Source organism: Dromaius novaehollandiae, chromosome 26, assembly GCF_036370855.1.
Source record: "Dromaius novaehollandiae isolate bDroNov1 chromosome 26, bDroNov1.hap1, whole genome shotgun sequence".
Lineage (NCBI taxonomy): Eukaryota > Metazoa > Chordata > Aves > Casuariiformes > Dromaiidae > Dromaius > Dromaius novaehollandiae.
In genome coordinates, this window is record NC_088123.1 from 5,886,429 (window position 1) to 5,905,557 (window position 19,129).

General features: G+C 36.0%; 1 protein-coding gene across 2 annotated transcripts; it reads right to left on the bottom strand.

The window, feature by feature from the left end:
• Positions 1-3,715: 3,715 nt before the first annotated feature.
• On the bottom strand, positions 3,716-19,041 carry CDCA2 (cell division cycle associated 2). 2 transcript variants are annotated; one of them, XM_064497797.1, is made up of 16 exons: positions 18,976-19,041; positions 17,470-18,069; positions 16,642-16,772; positions 15,851-16,001; positions 14,890-15,080; positions 13,362-13,440; positions 12,202-12,437; positions 11,718-11,802; positions 11,000-11,217; positions 10,495-10,573; positions 9,575-9,624; positions 8,479-8,619; positions 7,517-7,715; positions 6,765-6,958; positions 5,495-6,390; positions 3,716-3,996 (listed from the first exon to the last, which is right to left on the bottom strand). In XM_064497797.1, exons 2-15 carry the CDS (start codon positions 17,999-18,001, stop codon positions 5,530-5,532), a joined length of 3,147 nt encoding a protein of 1,048 aa, XP_064353867.1. In that variant the 5' UTR covers positions 18,002-18,069; positions 18,976-19,041; the 3' UTR covers positions 3,716-3,996; positions 5,495-5,529. The 2 variants fall into 2 exon arrangements, with proteins under 2 accessions (XP_064353867.1, XP_025978089.2); XM_026122304.2 differs by having other exon boundaries at positions 3,716-4,501.
• Positions 19,042-19,129: the final 88 nt, after the last annotated feature.

Below are 19,129 nucleotides of genomic sequence, written 5' to 3' on the forward strand. Positions count from 1 at the left end.
ACTGGCAATGCCAAAAAACAGCAGTAAGCCTGCACCATAAAGAGGGTATTTAAACTACACTTTAGTGGAGCTGGAAGCCAGTCCATAGCAGGCTTCTGTCAAGAGGTTTTTCTGCTGGTTTGCTGGGTCTTGCGTTTACAGAATTTTCAGTTTCTTGGTAGACCCAAAACCTTTAAAGCCTTGAATCACAACTATTTATCACCCATCAGGGAGCTACATAAAATGTATTTTCCTTCAGGGTGACTGTTCTCATAAGAAAAACTCATTCAAAAAAGAAAGAAGAAAAAAAAGGAGACAATTAAGAATATTTTTTTAAACCTACAGTATAGCCCAGCTAACAGGGATTCTTAAAACTAAATACTATGAACTGCAAAAATTAATGCCACCTGCAAGCTGTAAATATGCGTATTATTTAATTTTTTTTTCCCAAGTATTTTCTTTGGCTGTTATATTCAGCTGAACAAGGCCTAAAAATTGTCAAACTAAATTCTTGTTTAAGAGCAGAGCTCTAACTACTGCCAGTTTGAGTGAAACACACATCCAGGTTTAGGGAATATGTTTTGTTTGTTTTGGCTGCAGCACAGGGTAGAACATTTTCCATCCCATCCGAATGCAGTCAAAAAGGTTTTGAAATATTGCACAATAAAAGCCATTCATTATATCTGTCTCCTCTCCCTTCCAAAAACAGAAATGGCTGACCAGTTCCAAATCTGTGCAGGGGGCAGGAAGATGGGAGTCAAAGGGTCATTGGAAATAACCCAAGACTAACACCAGGTTTTTCAGGTTTGAGTTTGGGAATATGTTCCATGCCCTCATTCCCAGTGCACACAGGTTTTTCTCCTTCCCCCTCCAAAGCTTGGTTAAAGTAGTTAACTGCTCTGTTATGCGCAATTTACAGGACTTAATTACAAAACTAATACATTAGCCTTCTTGTCTACATGTCATAGGCACAACTTCATCTTTTCCATGGGGACACAGGAATATTAGACCCTACCTTATTTCAAGCTAGAAAATTTTGATTTTTACTGTTTACCTCCTAATCTTTAAAAAAATGTGCAATTTGAAGAAATACTCAACTACACTTAACAGTTTGTTTTTAAAGTTATTAGTTCCATTGCTTACCTACCTGTCAGCAGCTTGAAAAATCAAATTTCTTTCACTGCCCACTCCTGTTCCTGTGTGCTTGAACTATACTTGACACACTTTAAAGGCTGTTTTGTTCAGTTCCTTGTATATAGATCTAACAATGCTTTTCTGTTTGCTTCCTTGTGTATAGATCAGTTCATCACTAATATCCTTTCAGTTCTAAGTGAACTGTAAGAGTGCTAGAGGATTCAGAGTCAGGAGGAAGAAAAGCACAAAACATTTTAGTGCAGTTCTAAACAGCTACGTGATTATCAAGACCAGATGAACATAAAATAGTGAAGGTGATATACAACCCTTCTGTATTTCAGTATCTCCTTTTATTGCCCAAGTAGTCAGCAGCAAATAGAGAAAAACAATCTGAAGATTACACAAATGTTTAATTACAACTGACTATTTTAAAGTATGGCTTATAAGTGAATTAGAAAAAATGGCACATACTATTCTCACTATTTTCTTTTCCCTGCTTAGAATGACTGTCAAGTTGAGGAAAGCTCTTTTCTGTTAATTCACAGGTGGGTAAACTTGGTCATATAGTCATCAACTTTTATAAGTGATATGCATTTTAATTATGGCAAATTACCGGCACAAAAAAAACTACTGAAACCAGCAATAATAACAGGAGCCTAATCCTTCCCTTTAAAGCTTTCTGAAGAATTCAAGCATAAGTATCATTGTTCTTTGTATCTTCAGCTCCCTGACATGATGCAAGTCTAAGGGAAAACAATTCCAACTGTAGTATACTCCTTACTGATATTTTTCAGATATTCAGCTATAAGATTGAACTTCATGGGACAGTGTAACCAAAAGCAGTAATTGCCCTTGCTTGTTAATGACATCATTTACAACAGGGTGGCAAAATAATCACTCTCTTTCTAGGACCCATCATTTGGATGAGACAGCATTGTTCACTCTACTGTTCAAATGTGTAAAAAGTGATGGCAAAGAGTCAGCGTCAGAACTCTCACTTCCTGCATAACAGCATGGCCATCAGCGCGCAGGCCACACTATGCCAGGAGTCCATACAGATATTTTTCTCTTCCTAAAAGTGAAAGTCGCACGAGATCCGAATGTTTAAAGTATCAAGACCTTTTTGTTAGCCTTACATTTACAGATACACTCCAAAGATGAAGAGCCCTGTCCCAAATTCCCCTGTTCCCTCCCAAGCTGAACAACAACTAGCATTAGCAAATCTCCCACTCCCTATTCTGTGATAGATACTAACTCAGGTCTTAACTACAGTCAAGTCCCAATTCACCCCTTGCATCCCTAATCTCTAGCAATCATAGAAAACAGCCAGAAGGGACCTCAAGAGGCCATCCAGGCCCTATTCTTACCCCAAGGAAGGATCATATGTCATTCCTGACAGATATTTGTTTAATCTGTTCTTAAATGCCTCCAATGATGGAGATTCCACAACTTCCCAAGGCAATGTATTCCAGTGCTCAACTATCTCTACTGCTGGAACTTTTAAAATGTCTATCAGAGATATTTTCCTCTAATTTAAACACATTATTTCTTGTTCCATTTGGTATGGATATGGAGAACAGACTATTAACCATGCCCCCCGCTTACAGCCTTCTGCATAACTGAAGACTTGTCTCAAGTCTTCTCTCCAGATTAAACCTAGTTACTTCAACCTCTTTATATCTCTGTAGGCTACAACCTCACCCCCATTTAAGCCCTGCAAATTGCAGTCAAGCATCTACATGTAATTCCTAACAACTCTTTTCAACCAAGTTGTGCCATGAGGCAAATCCAAACTTTGTTTTTCTTCCCCTTTGCCTAGCTCTTTTATTTCTGATTTTACTTACACTTCACATCTAAAGTGCACTTAACCCATCCACCATGAAACCTCTGAGGGAGAATTCTCTTCCATTGCTGCTGTATTTGGTGCATAAGTCAGCAACATTACAAAAAGCACATTCTGGGCAGCATTTTAGAAACTAAGCCTTCTAGTATCATATACACTAATTTACTGCCTCTTCTTCCAAGACATCCCTTTAGCTGACCTGAATATTCAAGTCTGCTATTCAGTATCGGAGGCCCAAAATCTCAGGTTTCACTCACTGCTAGATTTAATATAACAGGTAAACCCTAAGATTTCAGCTGCAATTGTAGATCTCTATTGTGTTTAAAAGCATGCTATACACTTTCCACATAGAAATTCATACCCAGAATGTAATGCATAAGCATTTCACCTTTCTAGTATAGATTAATTTTAATGCTTAGAAGAATGGTTCAATTACTGTTAAAAACTAGTTTTGATTATTTTTGATATTAGAAATAGCAGCTATTAATAGCTAGTTTTAAACTCAAGTAGCTTTAAGTTTTATCCTTAGCTAGCAATTTTCAATGATGTTGTACACTATGATGTAGTTTTCAAAATAATTCAGATTTGCCCATAAAAACTCATGTCAGACTGCCCTCTCCTGGTAAACCAACATACTGCTATCATAAGAAGATTCAACCCAAGTAACTGTTGCCATCCTGTTTCCCAATCTAAAGTTTTCATTGTGACACAAAAACAAACCCCAAAATAAAATCAAGGAGATTGTTTGGATAACTTCAGTAATGTTTCTAAAGCAGGACAAGATGAACAGCATTTAATTAATGAAGTTTCTTTCAAGTTGCCTTAGGATTTCTTGTCTTGGGAAAAACTGATGATGTCTGTAGAGAGAAGTAAAACATGCATAAAAATGAAACTGTTCTGTTTCTTTTAAGCTTTATAAAAGCAGGCAAGCACATAAAATATTTTATTCCACATCAATAATGATAAAAACAAGGTCACAGCAGAGGTCATTTTCAACATGGAGCTATCTCCTGAAAGCTGGCACAGGTATTTCACTAGGGCTGAAACAGAACAGCATGAGAAATCAAAGTAATGCCAAATGTTTAAGTAGACCACCTATAGTCATCATTTTTTATTACACTGCTCAAACTGGACAAATGAAAAGAGTAGGATGACAGGTCAACTACTGAATATTATGCACTATATTTAGTACATATACATTGAAGATTGAAACATATATCATACAATAAAGTTGTACTTCATTTCTGGACACTGACTTTTCTTAGCCAAATTAATTTTTAAAAATTAGTATGTTACATACAATAAATATTTAAAAGGGGTTTTTAAAGATTAACCTTTCCAAAGAAGCATAGTTTAGTAACTCTAATACAAAATTTAGCCCTCAGTTATATGAACTCTACCCCAGCTGGTGCCAGAAGATAAAATAAAATCTGTACAGAAGATGGGAACAGCTTCCCCCTTCTCCCCTGCCCCTCCAAGCCAGAGGTTGTTTCTTTATCATCTTATTTGCAGCGAATTTCAATTTTTTTAGGATGTTTTTGAAATCTGGAAGAAAACATGGATTTCATATTTTTAAAATAAATTACTTATAAAAGCAATATATAGAGAAAGATCCAGCACATGGGAAATATCAACATTTCAAGCAATTATAGCTGAAAGGGCATACATGGCCATACAACATCATAGTTTAACTACTAAAGACAAACTCAGATTTTATATACTGTGATTAAACTTCAAAATATAACAAAACTTAGGCTTGAATCCTGTTCTTTCAAAAAAAGGAAAAAGCCCTATCAGCAAAAAATGGATTAGTATCAATTCACACCTGTCTAAAATGTAGCCTGTCACTACAGTTTGCATCTTTAGAGCTATCAGCTTTGTTCCTCTTTACTTACAACAGCCAAGAGCCACACACGTTTGCTGGCATTTCTCCATTTAACAACTTCATATGCTGATTATGCCTTAGTGAGTGGGGCAAATGTGCCAAGATGGCCTATAAAACAAATCTCAACTAATATTCACGACTAAGTTTCAAGGGCAAAACCCACCACGCTGTTGTGCAAGTACCATGACCAAGTATATCCCTGTTGAGAAGAAATTCATCTTTTCCTTCTTGAAATGATTGAACTAGCATTGCAGAAAATTTGTCCAGTTTTTATAACATGTTAGCAGCATTTAATTGTTGTTAATTCATTATTCTGAAGACAGCACCACAGTACGAAAACACACAAGTAAGGATGCGGACTAGAATAAAGAGGTGATATCAAAATTCAGTTCATCATGGGAGAAAAAGTTTTATCCTCTTGACTACCTGTCATTACTGTCTACTAAACAAATTCTCTGAGCCAAGCTAGGTCTTCCTTACAGTTCTGATTTTTAAGTATTTTAGAGTCATCAAGACAAGGAAAAGCACTTTTAAGTTATTCAGAAAATGAGTAAGGAAGTAATGTTTATGTAATGCCTGAAGTGGAAGAAAGACACAATGTCTTATTTCTGAACAGCACTTAGGACAGAGAATATCTATATTAAAATACTGACCTTTTCTTTCATAATCAGAGGTAGCTGAAGTTTTGCTAAATGTCAGACTGGTTTTCAAGAGATATTTCTACTTCTTCACAGTGTTTTTGGTTACTTCTATCCTTCCTGTATCCCAATTCTGTTATGCTCCTTTTCTGGGTTTGAGACCAATTTCCTGTTTCTTGAGGTGTGGATACACACATGCTTTTCCTCCTCCACCTTTTGCAAGGACCATCAGCAAGATGAACAGAGTCATTGGTTTCCTTTGCTGGTACTGAAAATTGGATGAGGTTTTCTTCTCTATGGTGAACTTTCTCAGATTCTTTAAGAACAGACATGCTTATTGTTCTTCTCCTAATTTTGCAACAGGAAGCTAACAGCGGAGGTTTCACTTGAATCTCATCAGGCACTTGAATCCACGCAAGTCCTTCCGTTTCTGCATCTTTATGTAGTCTCATGCTGCGTCTCACCCTCCTTTTCCCACCACTATCATCACTCATTCTTCTAAAAGGCTCTTCTAAGGAGTCATTTTTCAGTTGAGGAGCAGATAGGACTTCTTCCACATTAAAAGAAGAAACTGGAAGATTGCTTCCAGTTGTCTCAAAATGGAAGTTTTCAGTATAAGGAACATAGACAGTACTACTTCTTCCTCTTCTTGGTGGTCTACCTCTTGAACAGCCTTTCGGTGAACACTCCATTCTTCGGGCATCCTCATGTACACCAGTGTCCTGAGGTTCCAAGAATTCTAGCGCTGTTAGCAGCTCTGCCTTATTTAGGAAATTCCCCCATAACTTCTTGTTTTCTATTAAGGAATTGCTTTTTTTTTCTTCTTCTATACATGCAGTCTCTTCACCTTGCTGGACGTGGTCAGACATATCAAATATGTACTTTGCTTCTGGCACAACAGTGTTTGCAAACTGCAAATATATATATATTTTTTAATTACAGGTGAAAGGTAATCTACTCAAAATGGTTTCAAATAGCTGATAACTGGACTACTGCTACTTGTTTTCCTCAGTAGTCTACTCATTCTCAAAAATCACAGAATTCTGTATGTTAGAAGGAACCTGCTCCAAAGCGGTGCCAACTTAGATTATGTTGCTCAAGGCCTTGTTGAGTTTCAACTACCTCCAAGGTCAGAGATTCCACGGCCTTTCCTGGCAGGCTGCTCCAGTGTTTAACAACCCTTACAGTTAATTTTTTTCTTGCCCCAGAATATTACTTTGTTTGATCTAGCAAACTACAGTTCTGACTTATTTTCTAATGGCATATCCTTAAACAGATCAGTTACCTGGTAATCAGTGCTTGAAACAGACTTTGGATCACCATCTGAAGTCTGAAACACTGCATCATTGGAGCTGCTGGCTTCCAAAATGTCCTTAGAGTCTGGACATGAGTGAATTGCATGGATGTTTTTTCCTTTCATTCTTTCAACCACTTTCTTCTGTTGCACATCCTCATAAGCATTCCTGGATTTGGAGTTATCTAAAAGCCATTTGAATTAGAATAAACACAGCATTACTTGACTCTAGTCGCAAACATTTTTTTAAATCAATTTTTTAAATATTATAGTAAAAACTTTACAGTTTTTTTTACTCACACAAAAGTAACCTTCTAAACAATCATTTCAGATAACTAGCATTAACAAAACCTATCCAGAAAGATACTACACATTATTCACCTATTCAGGCCCAACTTATCAGTTTTAAAGAAAAAGAAAATAGCAGAGTCCAGTCAAATTACAGAGAGGCTTTTCTTTTTTTGGTCTGGTAAAGCCATCAGCTTTACACTGGAGTTCCATAACAGTGAAATTTATCCAGTTTGAAATTATGACATATTAGATCCACTGGGCTCTACTATTACAGATTACTATTTATTTCTCCTTCATTGCACTCCAGAAATCATTAAAGGTCAAAAAATGCATACTGGGCTCTACATATACACAGAACATGATAGCTATCAACAGTTTAATAAATAGTGGTACAAAATAAAAAAAATCAGAAGCAACAAAAGAAGGCAAAACAAAATTAAAAAGCACATTACCTGGAAAAACTGCATTTGTCTTGTGTTTGTCTTGCATTTGTATTGGTGTGTTTGGAGATGAGGCAGAAGAGAAAACCTCTGGAATCTCTGGGATTGGGCTCAGGAGAGGTTTCTTGGAAGCCATTTCTCTTTCCCCATATAAAGATTTCTTTACCTTTTTCTTTCTTCTTCTTTTTCCATAGCTTGTATGTTTTACTCTCTGAAGAGATTGAATAGAGTAAAATGCAATTATAATGATCCTTTGCAATATTTTCAAACAAGTGACATCATTTCTGGATTTTGATGGAAAACTGATTTCCTCAAAATCAAGGTTCCACCTGTTTTACCATCTACAAATTAACCTAAATCTGAAAGGCTCAGAAGAATTACTTCTCAAATACGAGAACCGATTTTTGTATCGCTTAACCAAATCCAGAAACCACAGAGAAGAGTCTTTCAGCACAAAACTATAGATTCTTCATTCATGTTTATTTGTGTCTTTCCGGTTTAAAAACAAATATATGCTTTCCTTTCCAGTACAAGAAAAGCTCAAATACTTTAAAAGTCTCACACCTTTGCAATACTTAAAACAAACTGGCATATAACTGGGCAAGTTTAAAGAGTTACTACTACATACTCTTGAGGAGAACCTTAAGCTCATTTTCTGTCAGTGAGGTCTGAAAGGTCCCTCCCTTTATCTCTGTGAAGCATCCTTTTTGCCCCAAAAGTAAAGAGTATTTAACACCCTACTAGCCAACCTTAACAAACAATTAAAAAAAAGGTATGTGGCAGGGAATCTAGGGAAACAAGATAGAAAGAAGAAAAATACTGGCAGCAAGAGGAAAAAAAAACTTTTTGGAAAGTCTTTACTACAAAGATCAAAATAATCTTGGGAAATATACACAGGAAAAACTTAATTGCAGAAGACATTTGGACAGAGAAATAAAGGCATTATTCACAAATTACAGTGGGCTGTCACTTACTGGTGTCTTCTTGGCAGCAGATGCGGTTATGTTCTTTTGTCTTTGAAATTTGTTCTTTCTTGGATTTTTAGCATTGTTAGTATTCTTAGCACTTGCGGCTTTTGAGATGATAAAATCAGTCCCCTCTGAAATGTTGCTATACTGTTGAGGAACATAAAATTTAAGTTGTTTGGGTGCGTATGTGTGCGCATACATGAAGTCATAGAATTTAAAGACTCAAAGTCAGAAATTCAGATTTATAGAGACAGCCTCTACACATACAGTGCAAGTATTCTAATGAGAAAATAGTAAATGTTAATTTTACTATTTCTTTCAGAGACGATGGGTTGCTTTTTTTGTATTACGTTTTTTATCCCCTCTTCCCCCACCAATAGTTCTTAAACTAACACATCACTAGAGCAAGTCTAAAAACATTTCTTATAGAAAATGCTGTACAATAAGTTCTATGCACTTTGAAGTTCCAGCAACCAGAGGGATTCCTGTATGATGTTCTGCCTGGCCTATGGCTAGTGGACAAAAATGTTAACGAGATTGAACGTCTGAACGCGTTGAAAAGTGGACTTGGAACACAGTCATTTCCAGTGATACTGAAAAGGCACCACAGTTTGCAGAATAAACTCAGATTTACTAGCCTGTCTCTTACACTCCTATATCTTGAGGAAATTAAACCAAACAGAAAAATTAGACAGAAAACTTTGTTTCCATTCTTAATTTTGGTGCGATTATAACTTTTTAGATTTCCATAAGTGAATCTCCATGTCATTCACTCTCTTATGAATGAAAGTCCATGAACAAGTCTCTTCTAAACTTTCTGTGGTAGCTATATGAGAAAGTTCCTGGAAAATTCAATAGAAATAGTAAATTTAAGTATGAGTCTTCAGCTGAAGTTGTTTTTAATAACTGGAAAACCAATTTTGGTCAAAAATGAATTTTCCTTAAGAAAGCTACACTAACAGGATACATTTCCATACACCTGGTTCTAAACAATCTTCATACCTGAGGGTATAAAAGAATTCTGATAAACATTAAGAGATATAAAGAACACTGAGTTCTGTTTTAAGAAATAAAATTAAACATCATCACTAAAGAAACTTACCTTTCTTTTAGTACAGGACCGAGTTCTTCTCATAAAAGATCTGTCAGTTTCTAATATTATATATAAACAAAATAAAATATTATTTCAGTTTTAGCACAAAGTAAATCACATTTTGAGGAGGCTATCCAAGTAATTTTTATCATCAGGCACAGCATGTTTAATTATCTTAGTCTTGAGTAATGCACATAAAGGGCTATGAAATATGAAGAGATATAAAGCTTGACAGTTTTCCTTACAAAAATAAATCAAAACAGAAGAAAACAAAATCTGCAGGAATTTTTTTGTAGGAACCCTTCCCTTCCCTTTGTTTTGCTTGCTATTTAAAAAACATTGAAACTACAATAACAGGATCAAGACAGTAAGTCCAATTACTTAAACTTTCAAATGAATTTAGAGAACATCTACAACTTAGTACCACTTTATATAGTATCCACTAGGGTCTATTATATTCAACTTAACACCAGGAAATTGATCCTGTACACCTGCTAGTAGTGCCGAGATGCATGCACTCTTTAGTAAAAGCTGGAACTGAATTTTAAAAGTCCTAAAACTGAATTCAGGATGATAAAAGCTTTCATATTCTTTCACATCATGTCTCTCATGTTCAGCTCACAAGACAACCTAAATTCAGTGCTCTGTTAAGAAAATAATATTCCACTAACGTGCAAACAACAAGTCTAATTAGATCAGCCACTACCACAAAAAAATACTAAAAGTTCAAGTAACACCTATTTAAACTACACAGTGAACAAACACTGCAGCTACAGCAAAAAACTTTACGAGAAGGCAAGAACATTTAAATGTTAGCATTAAGTTTTAATACATCTCATATAAAAATCTGTGGCATCTCTCTATTTTCAGATACAGAATGATGCATAGCTCAGAGACAGAATTAAGGACAAAACACAATTCAAGGTTACCTTCCATATTTTCAACGGATAAGAAGTTTTCTGCACCAACATAATCCTCCACTAACTCTTGAAGAGGTTCAACACATTCCTTTATGATAAACAATAAAAATTAAAGTTTAATTTACTACCAATATACTATACACAGAAATATACTGAAAAATACTTTGTCCGTTAAGAGTTTGGAACAGTCAGATAATATGTTCTGTCTTAAAGGATGATGCAACTTGTTTGCTGCATGTAACAAAAAGAAATATATGATATCAGAAGTGGACACACAAGCCAAGCTAAGAGCGTTCAATACGCTACCAGTTTTAAACCCAGCTTTACAGGCAGAAATGCTATTCAGAATTCATAAAACAATGGAAAAAAAACAAGAAAGGTTCTTAACATGTCATTCTAAAGCATCAAGCAGTCTGCATTTTAACATTTTGAAAACTTCTTTTCAAAAACCAGTCTGGAAATAAACATTCTAGGAGACTGTATGAAGCTGTTTTTATAGTTTAAACAAACTTACATCACTGCAGTCAAAGTTTGGCTGGGACAGTTCTTCAGTCAGACTTGATCTTGTAAATGGACTGTTGCTTTGTGATCCTGGATGACGGACGGGCGTTGCACCTTTGCGCAATGGAGTATTTGCGGGCAAAGTTTTGTCAAATATTTCTGGACTTAGATCTTCTCCAAAAGTAACTTTTTTCTTCTGTCGCTTTTCACAGCTGTGTTCTTCAGTTTCCTCTATTGTAAGAGGACATATTGACTGCTTAGTGAACTTAAAATACAATTTTCAATTCATAGGTCTCCTCAAGGGTCTTAACATTCTCTTAAAAACCATCTCCTGACTGAACAGCAAAATACAACCCTTGGAGGCCTTGGGATTCAACCAGAATTTTCAGTATAGTTCTGTCACAGTATCAAAAAATCAATGAAGGTGGAAAAGAGAAGATTAGAAAAATCAAGACCAACTATTCTACAAGCTCTAGTTGACAGAAGTGTAAAATTTCTTGTAAAATAGGCGATTCCATAACTCCTGCTATTAGACTCTTAGTAAAGGTTTTTCTTTTTTTAAATAGACATTTTCCTTTGTAACCTTATTTTCCACTTCACTCAGTAAGATGTCATGCAAGAGCTATATGGTTCATATGCACATCGTTCTTCAGACATTGTAAGGAACAAAACCTTATGATTCTATGAAATACGGTGCCTATTCACAGAAAAACATAAAAATGGAATCTGACCTGCTTGCAATAATTCACAGAAGTTTGTGGTACTGCAGACTTTGAGACATTCACCTCCTCTTCTGTCAACAGGATTGTCTGATACCTATCAGATTTAAGTGACACTTCTATTGACTGATAGGCACATTTAGCAACCATCTATTCAATGGTATTTAAATATTGCCCTTGTTCAAATCAGAAATGAAAATAATTTTTTCTTTAAGTAACGTTTAATAATCAGTCCAATCGTTTAACAAACCTATTTGTTTTCTAAACAAGTAAAGCACAACAGCACACACATATAGCTTCTGGTAACATGAAAGCATCAAAGCTTTTAAGATTAGCAAACAGCAGACAGAACTTGATCTTATCTATGAATATCTTTCTGATGCATGGTTTTATCAATAGTCAAAAAAGTATCTTTAACCATGATTCAACTTTGAAGAGTTCAATAATGACTGCAGAAGTGCATCCTTAGTATCTACGCTCAAGTCAGTCAACCAACCTTCACGCCATCCATTATTTGCTTTCCTGGTGTTTTCTTCAATACAGATCGAAGACGGGACCCGCTCTGTATATGTTCATTTAATAAAACATTTCCTGTTTGTAGTGGTGTGATAGGTGGCTTGGTTTCATCAAATGTTTCCAGGCTCAGTTCTTCTGCAAAAATAACTTTCTTTCTGCTTAGATCTGATGTAACATTACTTCTACTTTCTTTAGTGACACAGTCAGGACTGAAATCTTCAGAGCAAGTAAACAGATATGAAAATTAAAGACTGAAGTAAAATTGAGAATACTTCAGCTCCAGCAACATAAATTATAAATATACATGTCTCAGTCAATAGACTGTGTGCATCAACATCACCCAGTATTTCATTCTTCTAAATTACTAAATTCATTCTTCTCTAAATTTCTGCTGCTACTGTTCATCACCTATGTTTCATATTTCAGAAATTTATACAACATATAAAGATGAAAAGGGAGTATTACCTGAAGAGATTTTGCATAAGGATTTGTATCTCATCCATGTAAACCATGAAAAAATTATACTCAGTCCAGAAGAGCGCTCTCTACATTAACATTCCTCTCTGCTTCAGAGATAAACTGCTCAACTACACTTCCCTAAGAATTGTCTGGCTAACAAAATTAAGGGAAACACAAAGACATTATTTCCATCCTGTGTTTATTTTGGGGCTTGCTTTTGGTATCAGAATTGAAAAAGGGCTTGCATACTCAAAAACTTGCCCCGTCCTCACCCCAAACATTTCAGCTTCTCTATTAAAAGCTATTTTCTCTCTCTGTGAACTGTCCTCCAATAAAACACCTGTTTAATGCTATACTGTACTCAAGGAAGAGCTATGAATTCAGTTTTTAAACTGGGACCTGAGCCTTATTTGTTCTTATTTGTTCTTGTTACTTATTTGTTCTTGTTATCACATTACTTTTTTGTTCTTGTGTATGGGCCTTTTTTTGTTGTTACTTATTTGTTCTTGTTATCACATCCCCAGTCAGCCTTTATGTCAAAGTTGCATCAAGTTTCTACTGCGTTACAAATCATAGACAAGACGACAGATATGGGTTCACTGCTTCTGATACAAATACTCTAGTTTTTTTAGTTTCTCATATGAATATAACAAAAACTATAGTAGCGATGAATTCTCTTACCACAGCTTGTTTCTAAGGTATCTTTAATCAGATCAGCTTCCGAAAACTCAAGAGCATTTTGTTGCTCACAAATCGGTTTCTAGAGAAAAAGTGATAAGTAGAGTACAAAGTTATTATATGTAATGACACAATAAAGAAATTAAAAATATAATGTTGGCATTTTTTTGTGAAGCACTTGATACTGATCTGCTTTGCCTCTCTCCTCATTATTCATTTTTTGAAGTATTGCTTCAAGTGGTTATTTACTAATGTCACAAATATCTCCCATTCTTAAAAGGGAAAAAAGTGTGGAAGAATACTGAGGTTTCTCAATCCTCAACTGAAATAACAGCTGTTAAATACAGTAGAAAATATTTCTCTTTCATCCATTTGCTGAATATTTTAATCTAACAAGAATATTTCACACTTATCTGGCCAAAGAACCATAAGTTTTTCAAATCAATCTCAATACTCAAAGTTAGGGCAGGATAGTGTAATTTTCACTACATACCATGAATAACCTGAAACTGGACAAAACACAGTAAAAGATGAACTGCAAGTCTATTAAATACAGGACTTAACAATAGGGAAGCACTTTTCACCATATCTGGTCAGTAACTACTTGTAAATGGTGCCTTTTAAAATAGCATGAACTACAGAGCTTTTTAACCCCTTCAAGGATAAGGATTTCAAAGTTTTCTCAATCATCTACTACTTTAATTGAATTAGTTTTCCCAAAACAAGGCTAAATGCTTAAAGGATTATATGTCAGAAATGAAAGAGATGCAATAAAAAACCCTTTATATTTTAATCACTAGTTTATGAAGTTTCTTCCTAAACTCCATATAACTGTTCACACTATTGCAGGTGTTTTACAGCTCAGAAGCTTCTGGGTCGTGCAACATCAGAGCAATGTAACATGTCCGACAAAGGCAGACCCTCACTTGCTTTTTTTTTTTTAAATATATGACACTAATAAAAACACCACTAGATACACATATATATATGCAAGATATTTCCCACAGATTAATTTCTCCATCTGTATACAATACTTTGTTCTTTTCTTTGCATGGGATATCAAATAATTGCCAAACATAAGAGATGAAGATTAAAAATGGCATTCAAAGGCAATGATTAATAAAGTTGGAGCTGACTTCTGTAAGGTTTTATTGGCCAAATCTGTGGATTTGCGATCCCACATAGTTGCAGCTATGGATTCAAAAACTGGAATTGAGAAATATTTACATTTTATTAATAGAATAAAATAAATTTTCCCTTTGATTATCAGAATACAACATAATCTTTTTGACTAGAACGACTTATAGCAACCACATTTAATATTTGTATATAACAGAAAACTCAGCACAGCCTCGGAAGAACCAGCAACAGATATCTGAGGTTAGGCCATATTTTCTGTCAGTCCAGACAAAGCAGTGTTCCATACAAGATTGTTTCCACTGACTTTCCATATTAAGAAGTAAATTCTTACAAGGGAAATTTGCAGTGCTATCTGTCTTCTTCACATCCTCTACGCACACTCAGATAGTACCTTTGAACCAGCAGCAGCAGGTTCAGTGACAATCACATCTTGGCGTGAAGACCAGGTACTGCATATCTTGGTATCAGCCTTATCGCTGTTGGTGAAATTTTGTTTGGAATCATCTCCACTGTAGACAGACATTAACTTTTCACTCCACTGATACTGGTTGCGCTCTTTTGTAAAAGGTACTTTGTTCTGAGCTGCATTGGTTAACAACAACAACAAAAAAAGCCCATACACAAATACAAACTTCAGATTTTTCATAAATACTATTTTTATATTTATTTACCAAAACGATGGTGAGATTCAACAAGCTAGATTCCCCCCCCCCAGAAAAATAAGCATGAAATTGAGTTCTACTTTGCAAATAACATTACCAAATCTCCAAAACAGAGTAATCTTTTTCATATAAAAGTTATAAAGAGCATCAATACTAGAAAAAGTAGAGCATTACAGTTTGCTTTACAGTATCACCAGCCCATAGTTACCACAGTACCATCTTGATTTGCTTTTGCAATATTTAATATTTTCATTAAGAAATAAGGAAACTAAACACTGTAAAACATGGTTTCTAAAGTTACTACACTTAAAAGTTATTGAACAGAAGTCTCCACATCATGATCAACACAGATAACAGTTGCAAGAGCTAACAACGGTTGTTATAAGCTTAAAAATCATTTTTGCTTTTACGGAAGAAGTGAGAAAGTGTGAATACACTAATGCTTAGTGAAAAGTAAATTAGAAGTTATACATATAGAAAGAAAACCTTTTCTTCAGGGGTTATTCTGAGAAATCACTATTCAGTCTAAACCCACAGAAAACCTTCAAACTAAACACAAAAAAAGCCACGGTCAATCCTTATAATGGAAGATATTTTTGTTCTAGATTAAGTGTTTGTTGGTTCACTTTTTTGCATTAAAAGAAGAACTAATGCTTAAGATAAACTTTTGACCAGAAATAATTAACTTACAATAGCCTGCTTCCTGGGAAGGATCAGCCACCTGTGAGAGTCCAGAGAAACCAATCTTCCCTTCATCTTCTTGCACTGATTGAAAAGATGTTTGAAAAGCACGTATTTTGTCCCTTAATGATCCAGCATTTTGATAGTTAAAAGGACTAGCCTGTGAAAACAAAATTAAACCTCATGAGTCTTTTTTTTCTCCAGGATGAGGATGTCTCTGTTACTTGGTATTTATATTTCAGCATAACACAAACTTTGAGAACAAGCAATTCTTGCCTATAATCTATCTGCTGCTTCAGTTGTATGGTAAAATATATATAAAAAAGGAATTGGATCAAGAAGTCTGTTAACTTTTATTGTTGTTTCATAATACATCCCTCTAGATCATATCCAGAATTTCTTTTCTGACAGTTTATGTTAGAGTAAAAATGAGTTTAATTAAAAAATAAGTCATTTATGCTAGTATTTATTTCACTTTGAGCTATCAACACTTTAACTACATATAAATCAAGTATGACAAATGCAGGAAAGTAAAGTTTACATTAAAAAAATTAAAATATACGAGTATGTTGGACATGAAAAAAAGACTCCAGACTGTAATCAAACAAAACCTATCGCATTCACCATTTTAAAGTAAGGTGCCCAAGAGAATTCAACAAAATTAAGGCCACGGTTATTTCTTATATTGTCTTCCTTAGACCTACCTTCTCTTCCTGTCAGTATACATTACATCTGAAGATTTACATGTTGTTTCCTAGGGGAATAAACTGATGCATTAGATATTTGAGAAAGATTCTCACCTGTGTAAAGAGTTCTTTCTGCCTATTCCTTCTCTGTTGGGCAAGGTACCGAATAAGTGTGTTATTTTCTGGGGACCCTCGCGCTCCAATTGTTGATCTTCGTCTAAACTTTAACAATGTTGAAGACTTCTCTGAAACCAGCACAGGAGGAAAAAAAACTATGAAACTTTACATGTTAAAACACTTAAAGCATTTTAAATGGTAGAGAAAAATTAAAAAATAATTACAGATTAATTTAATTAATTTAATTATTTTTAAAAAGAAGGGTTTATGCTGTTTACAGAAACATCCAGATTGAGATGTTCAGCTCAGGAAACCTTCCTTCTCTTCTATGCTATTTTTGAACAAAGTCTCTAAAAATAGATTCTAGAACTCTGTTCGACTAAGATAAAAATAAGAAATTAGAACATTCCTTTCTCTACATTCTCTTTCTCTACAAAAGAACATTCTTTTTCTACAAACAAAAGAGAACACTACAGAAAGCAAGCTCATGGTTAAACTGTATTTCTAGTGAGGAGCTCTGTCTTTCCCTTTTTCAATTGCTCATTTGGAAACTGTCAATAATACTTGCAGAATTTGCCTTATTATTTCATTGAGTAACTCACTGCCACCAAACAAACTGGATAGAAAAAGATTTAAATGGAGATTTAAAGCAACATTACATCAAAGTCATATCCTTAGACATTTCAAACTCAACTGGACATGGTCCTGAGCAACCTGAACCTAACCTGATTTTGAAGCTGATCCCATACTGAGAAGCTGCTGGACCAGATGACCTCCAAGGTTCCCTCCCAGAAGCACAGACTTCATTAGTCAACTCAGCCTTACCTATAGATTGTTTAGTAAATGATTCTGGAGTAATCCCAAATTCAGCAATTGTTATAGTAGCAAAATCGACAGGCTTTCTCCTCAGTTTCTCTGATATTCCACAATCAGAGTTTTCTTCTGCTTTATCTCTGCTAGGTGTCAAGTAGCTTTCACTCCCCAAAGAAACAGGTCTAGTTTTTGAAAAATTTTCCTTATTGCTCAAGGGCAAGGTAGATTCACTAAATGTATCTCTATTCAGTGTATCAACAAAGCATTCAGTAAGCTGATAGTTAACAACATCCTTGCAGTTGTGGTATGATTCTTTCTCTGGGTCTTTAGTGTATTTCGACATGGGTTTTTGCAATGGCACTTGGTTCCCATCACTAAAATTCTCCTTCTCAGATGCCACTGTGATTTTGGATTGAGTCACTTTGCAAATCTTCTGGTCTTTTGACAGATCAGGGAAACAGGCCTCTTCCTTCTCTTCAGTGCTTCTGCTCTTATTTTCTTTAACTTCCAGGGTAGCATTTATATTTTTAGATCGTCTATGCATTGTTAATGATGTACTCTAAGACTACAGAGATATTTAATCAGTCTCTGCCCTCCTGTAATTACAGCTCCCTACACCAAAAGGAAAAAGAGATTTAACAGATATTTGGTAGGAGCTACCGTTTGCAAACTTCTACCAAATCTAGGAATTTCTTGAAGGAGTTTTCTAGAGCAAGGGGGGTAGCAGCATGGGCGAAAAGGGAAAAAACATCTCTCTGGAAGGCTACACAAAAAGGACATATAAGGCTGGTGCTAAACAGAGAAATGCATGCTAGTGTAAACTTACAAAAGAAACGTTACACAAGTAAAATAATACAATGTGCTTTTATCCTATACAAACCTAAATCTTACATTAATATAAACTGCATTAAGCACAACTACTTTTGCGGCGATTTCTTTGCTGTAAGAACTGTTGCAACAGGTATCAGCACTTTAACTTTGTAAAGTTTAAGATTCTAACGTATTTTGCATTGTTTTCTAGATTTAAAAGCCAAGCACACAGAACTCAAGAAAGTCACAAACTTTAGCTTCAAAAAATGTTTTCTCTGCATTTTGCAACACACAAACTAAAGCTGTTAAATACACTGTGTACAACTTTTTTAAGTGAACACCAAAAGCTGATGCCTGTATCCATCTGGTCGGAGAAAGGAGACTTGGTTACTCAAGCGAGAAGCATCCAACATCGGCCGTTCCCAATGACGCAGCCTTTTTCCATGCACCCCTCACCGAAGCGCAGCCCTTCCCCAGGCACCCCTTTTCCCTCGTGCGGCCCCTTCCCCGGGCAGCCCCTCACCAGCGCACCCCTTCCCCAAGCACTGGTGCACCACACCCACCCTGCACCCCCCCTTCCAGCACACCCCACTCCCCTATAAGCCCTCGCCACTGCTCCCCATCCCCTTCCGCCCCCCAGCGCACCACACTCCGCACACACTCGCCCCCTCGCCGGCTCACCCCCGCCTCACTGCGGCGCCCCCTCACCTCCGCCCTCACGCCCGCCCCAGCGCTGCCCCACAACCGCCAGGCCCGCGCCCGCCTCCCACATTCAAACCGGGCCGCACCACTGCGTATCCCTCCGCGCCTTCACCCCTCGCCCCTCCCCCTTGGCGCCCAACAGCCGGTAGGCGGTACGGCC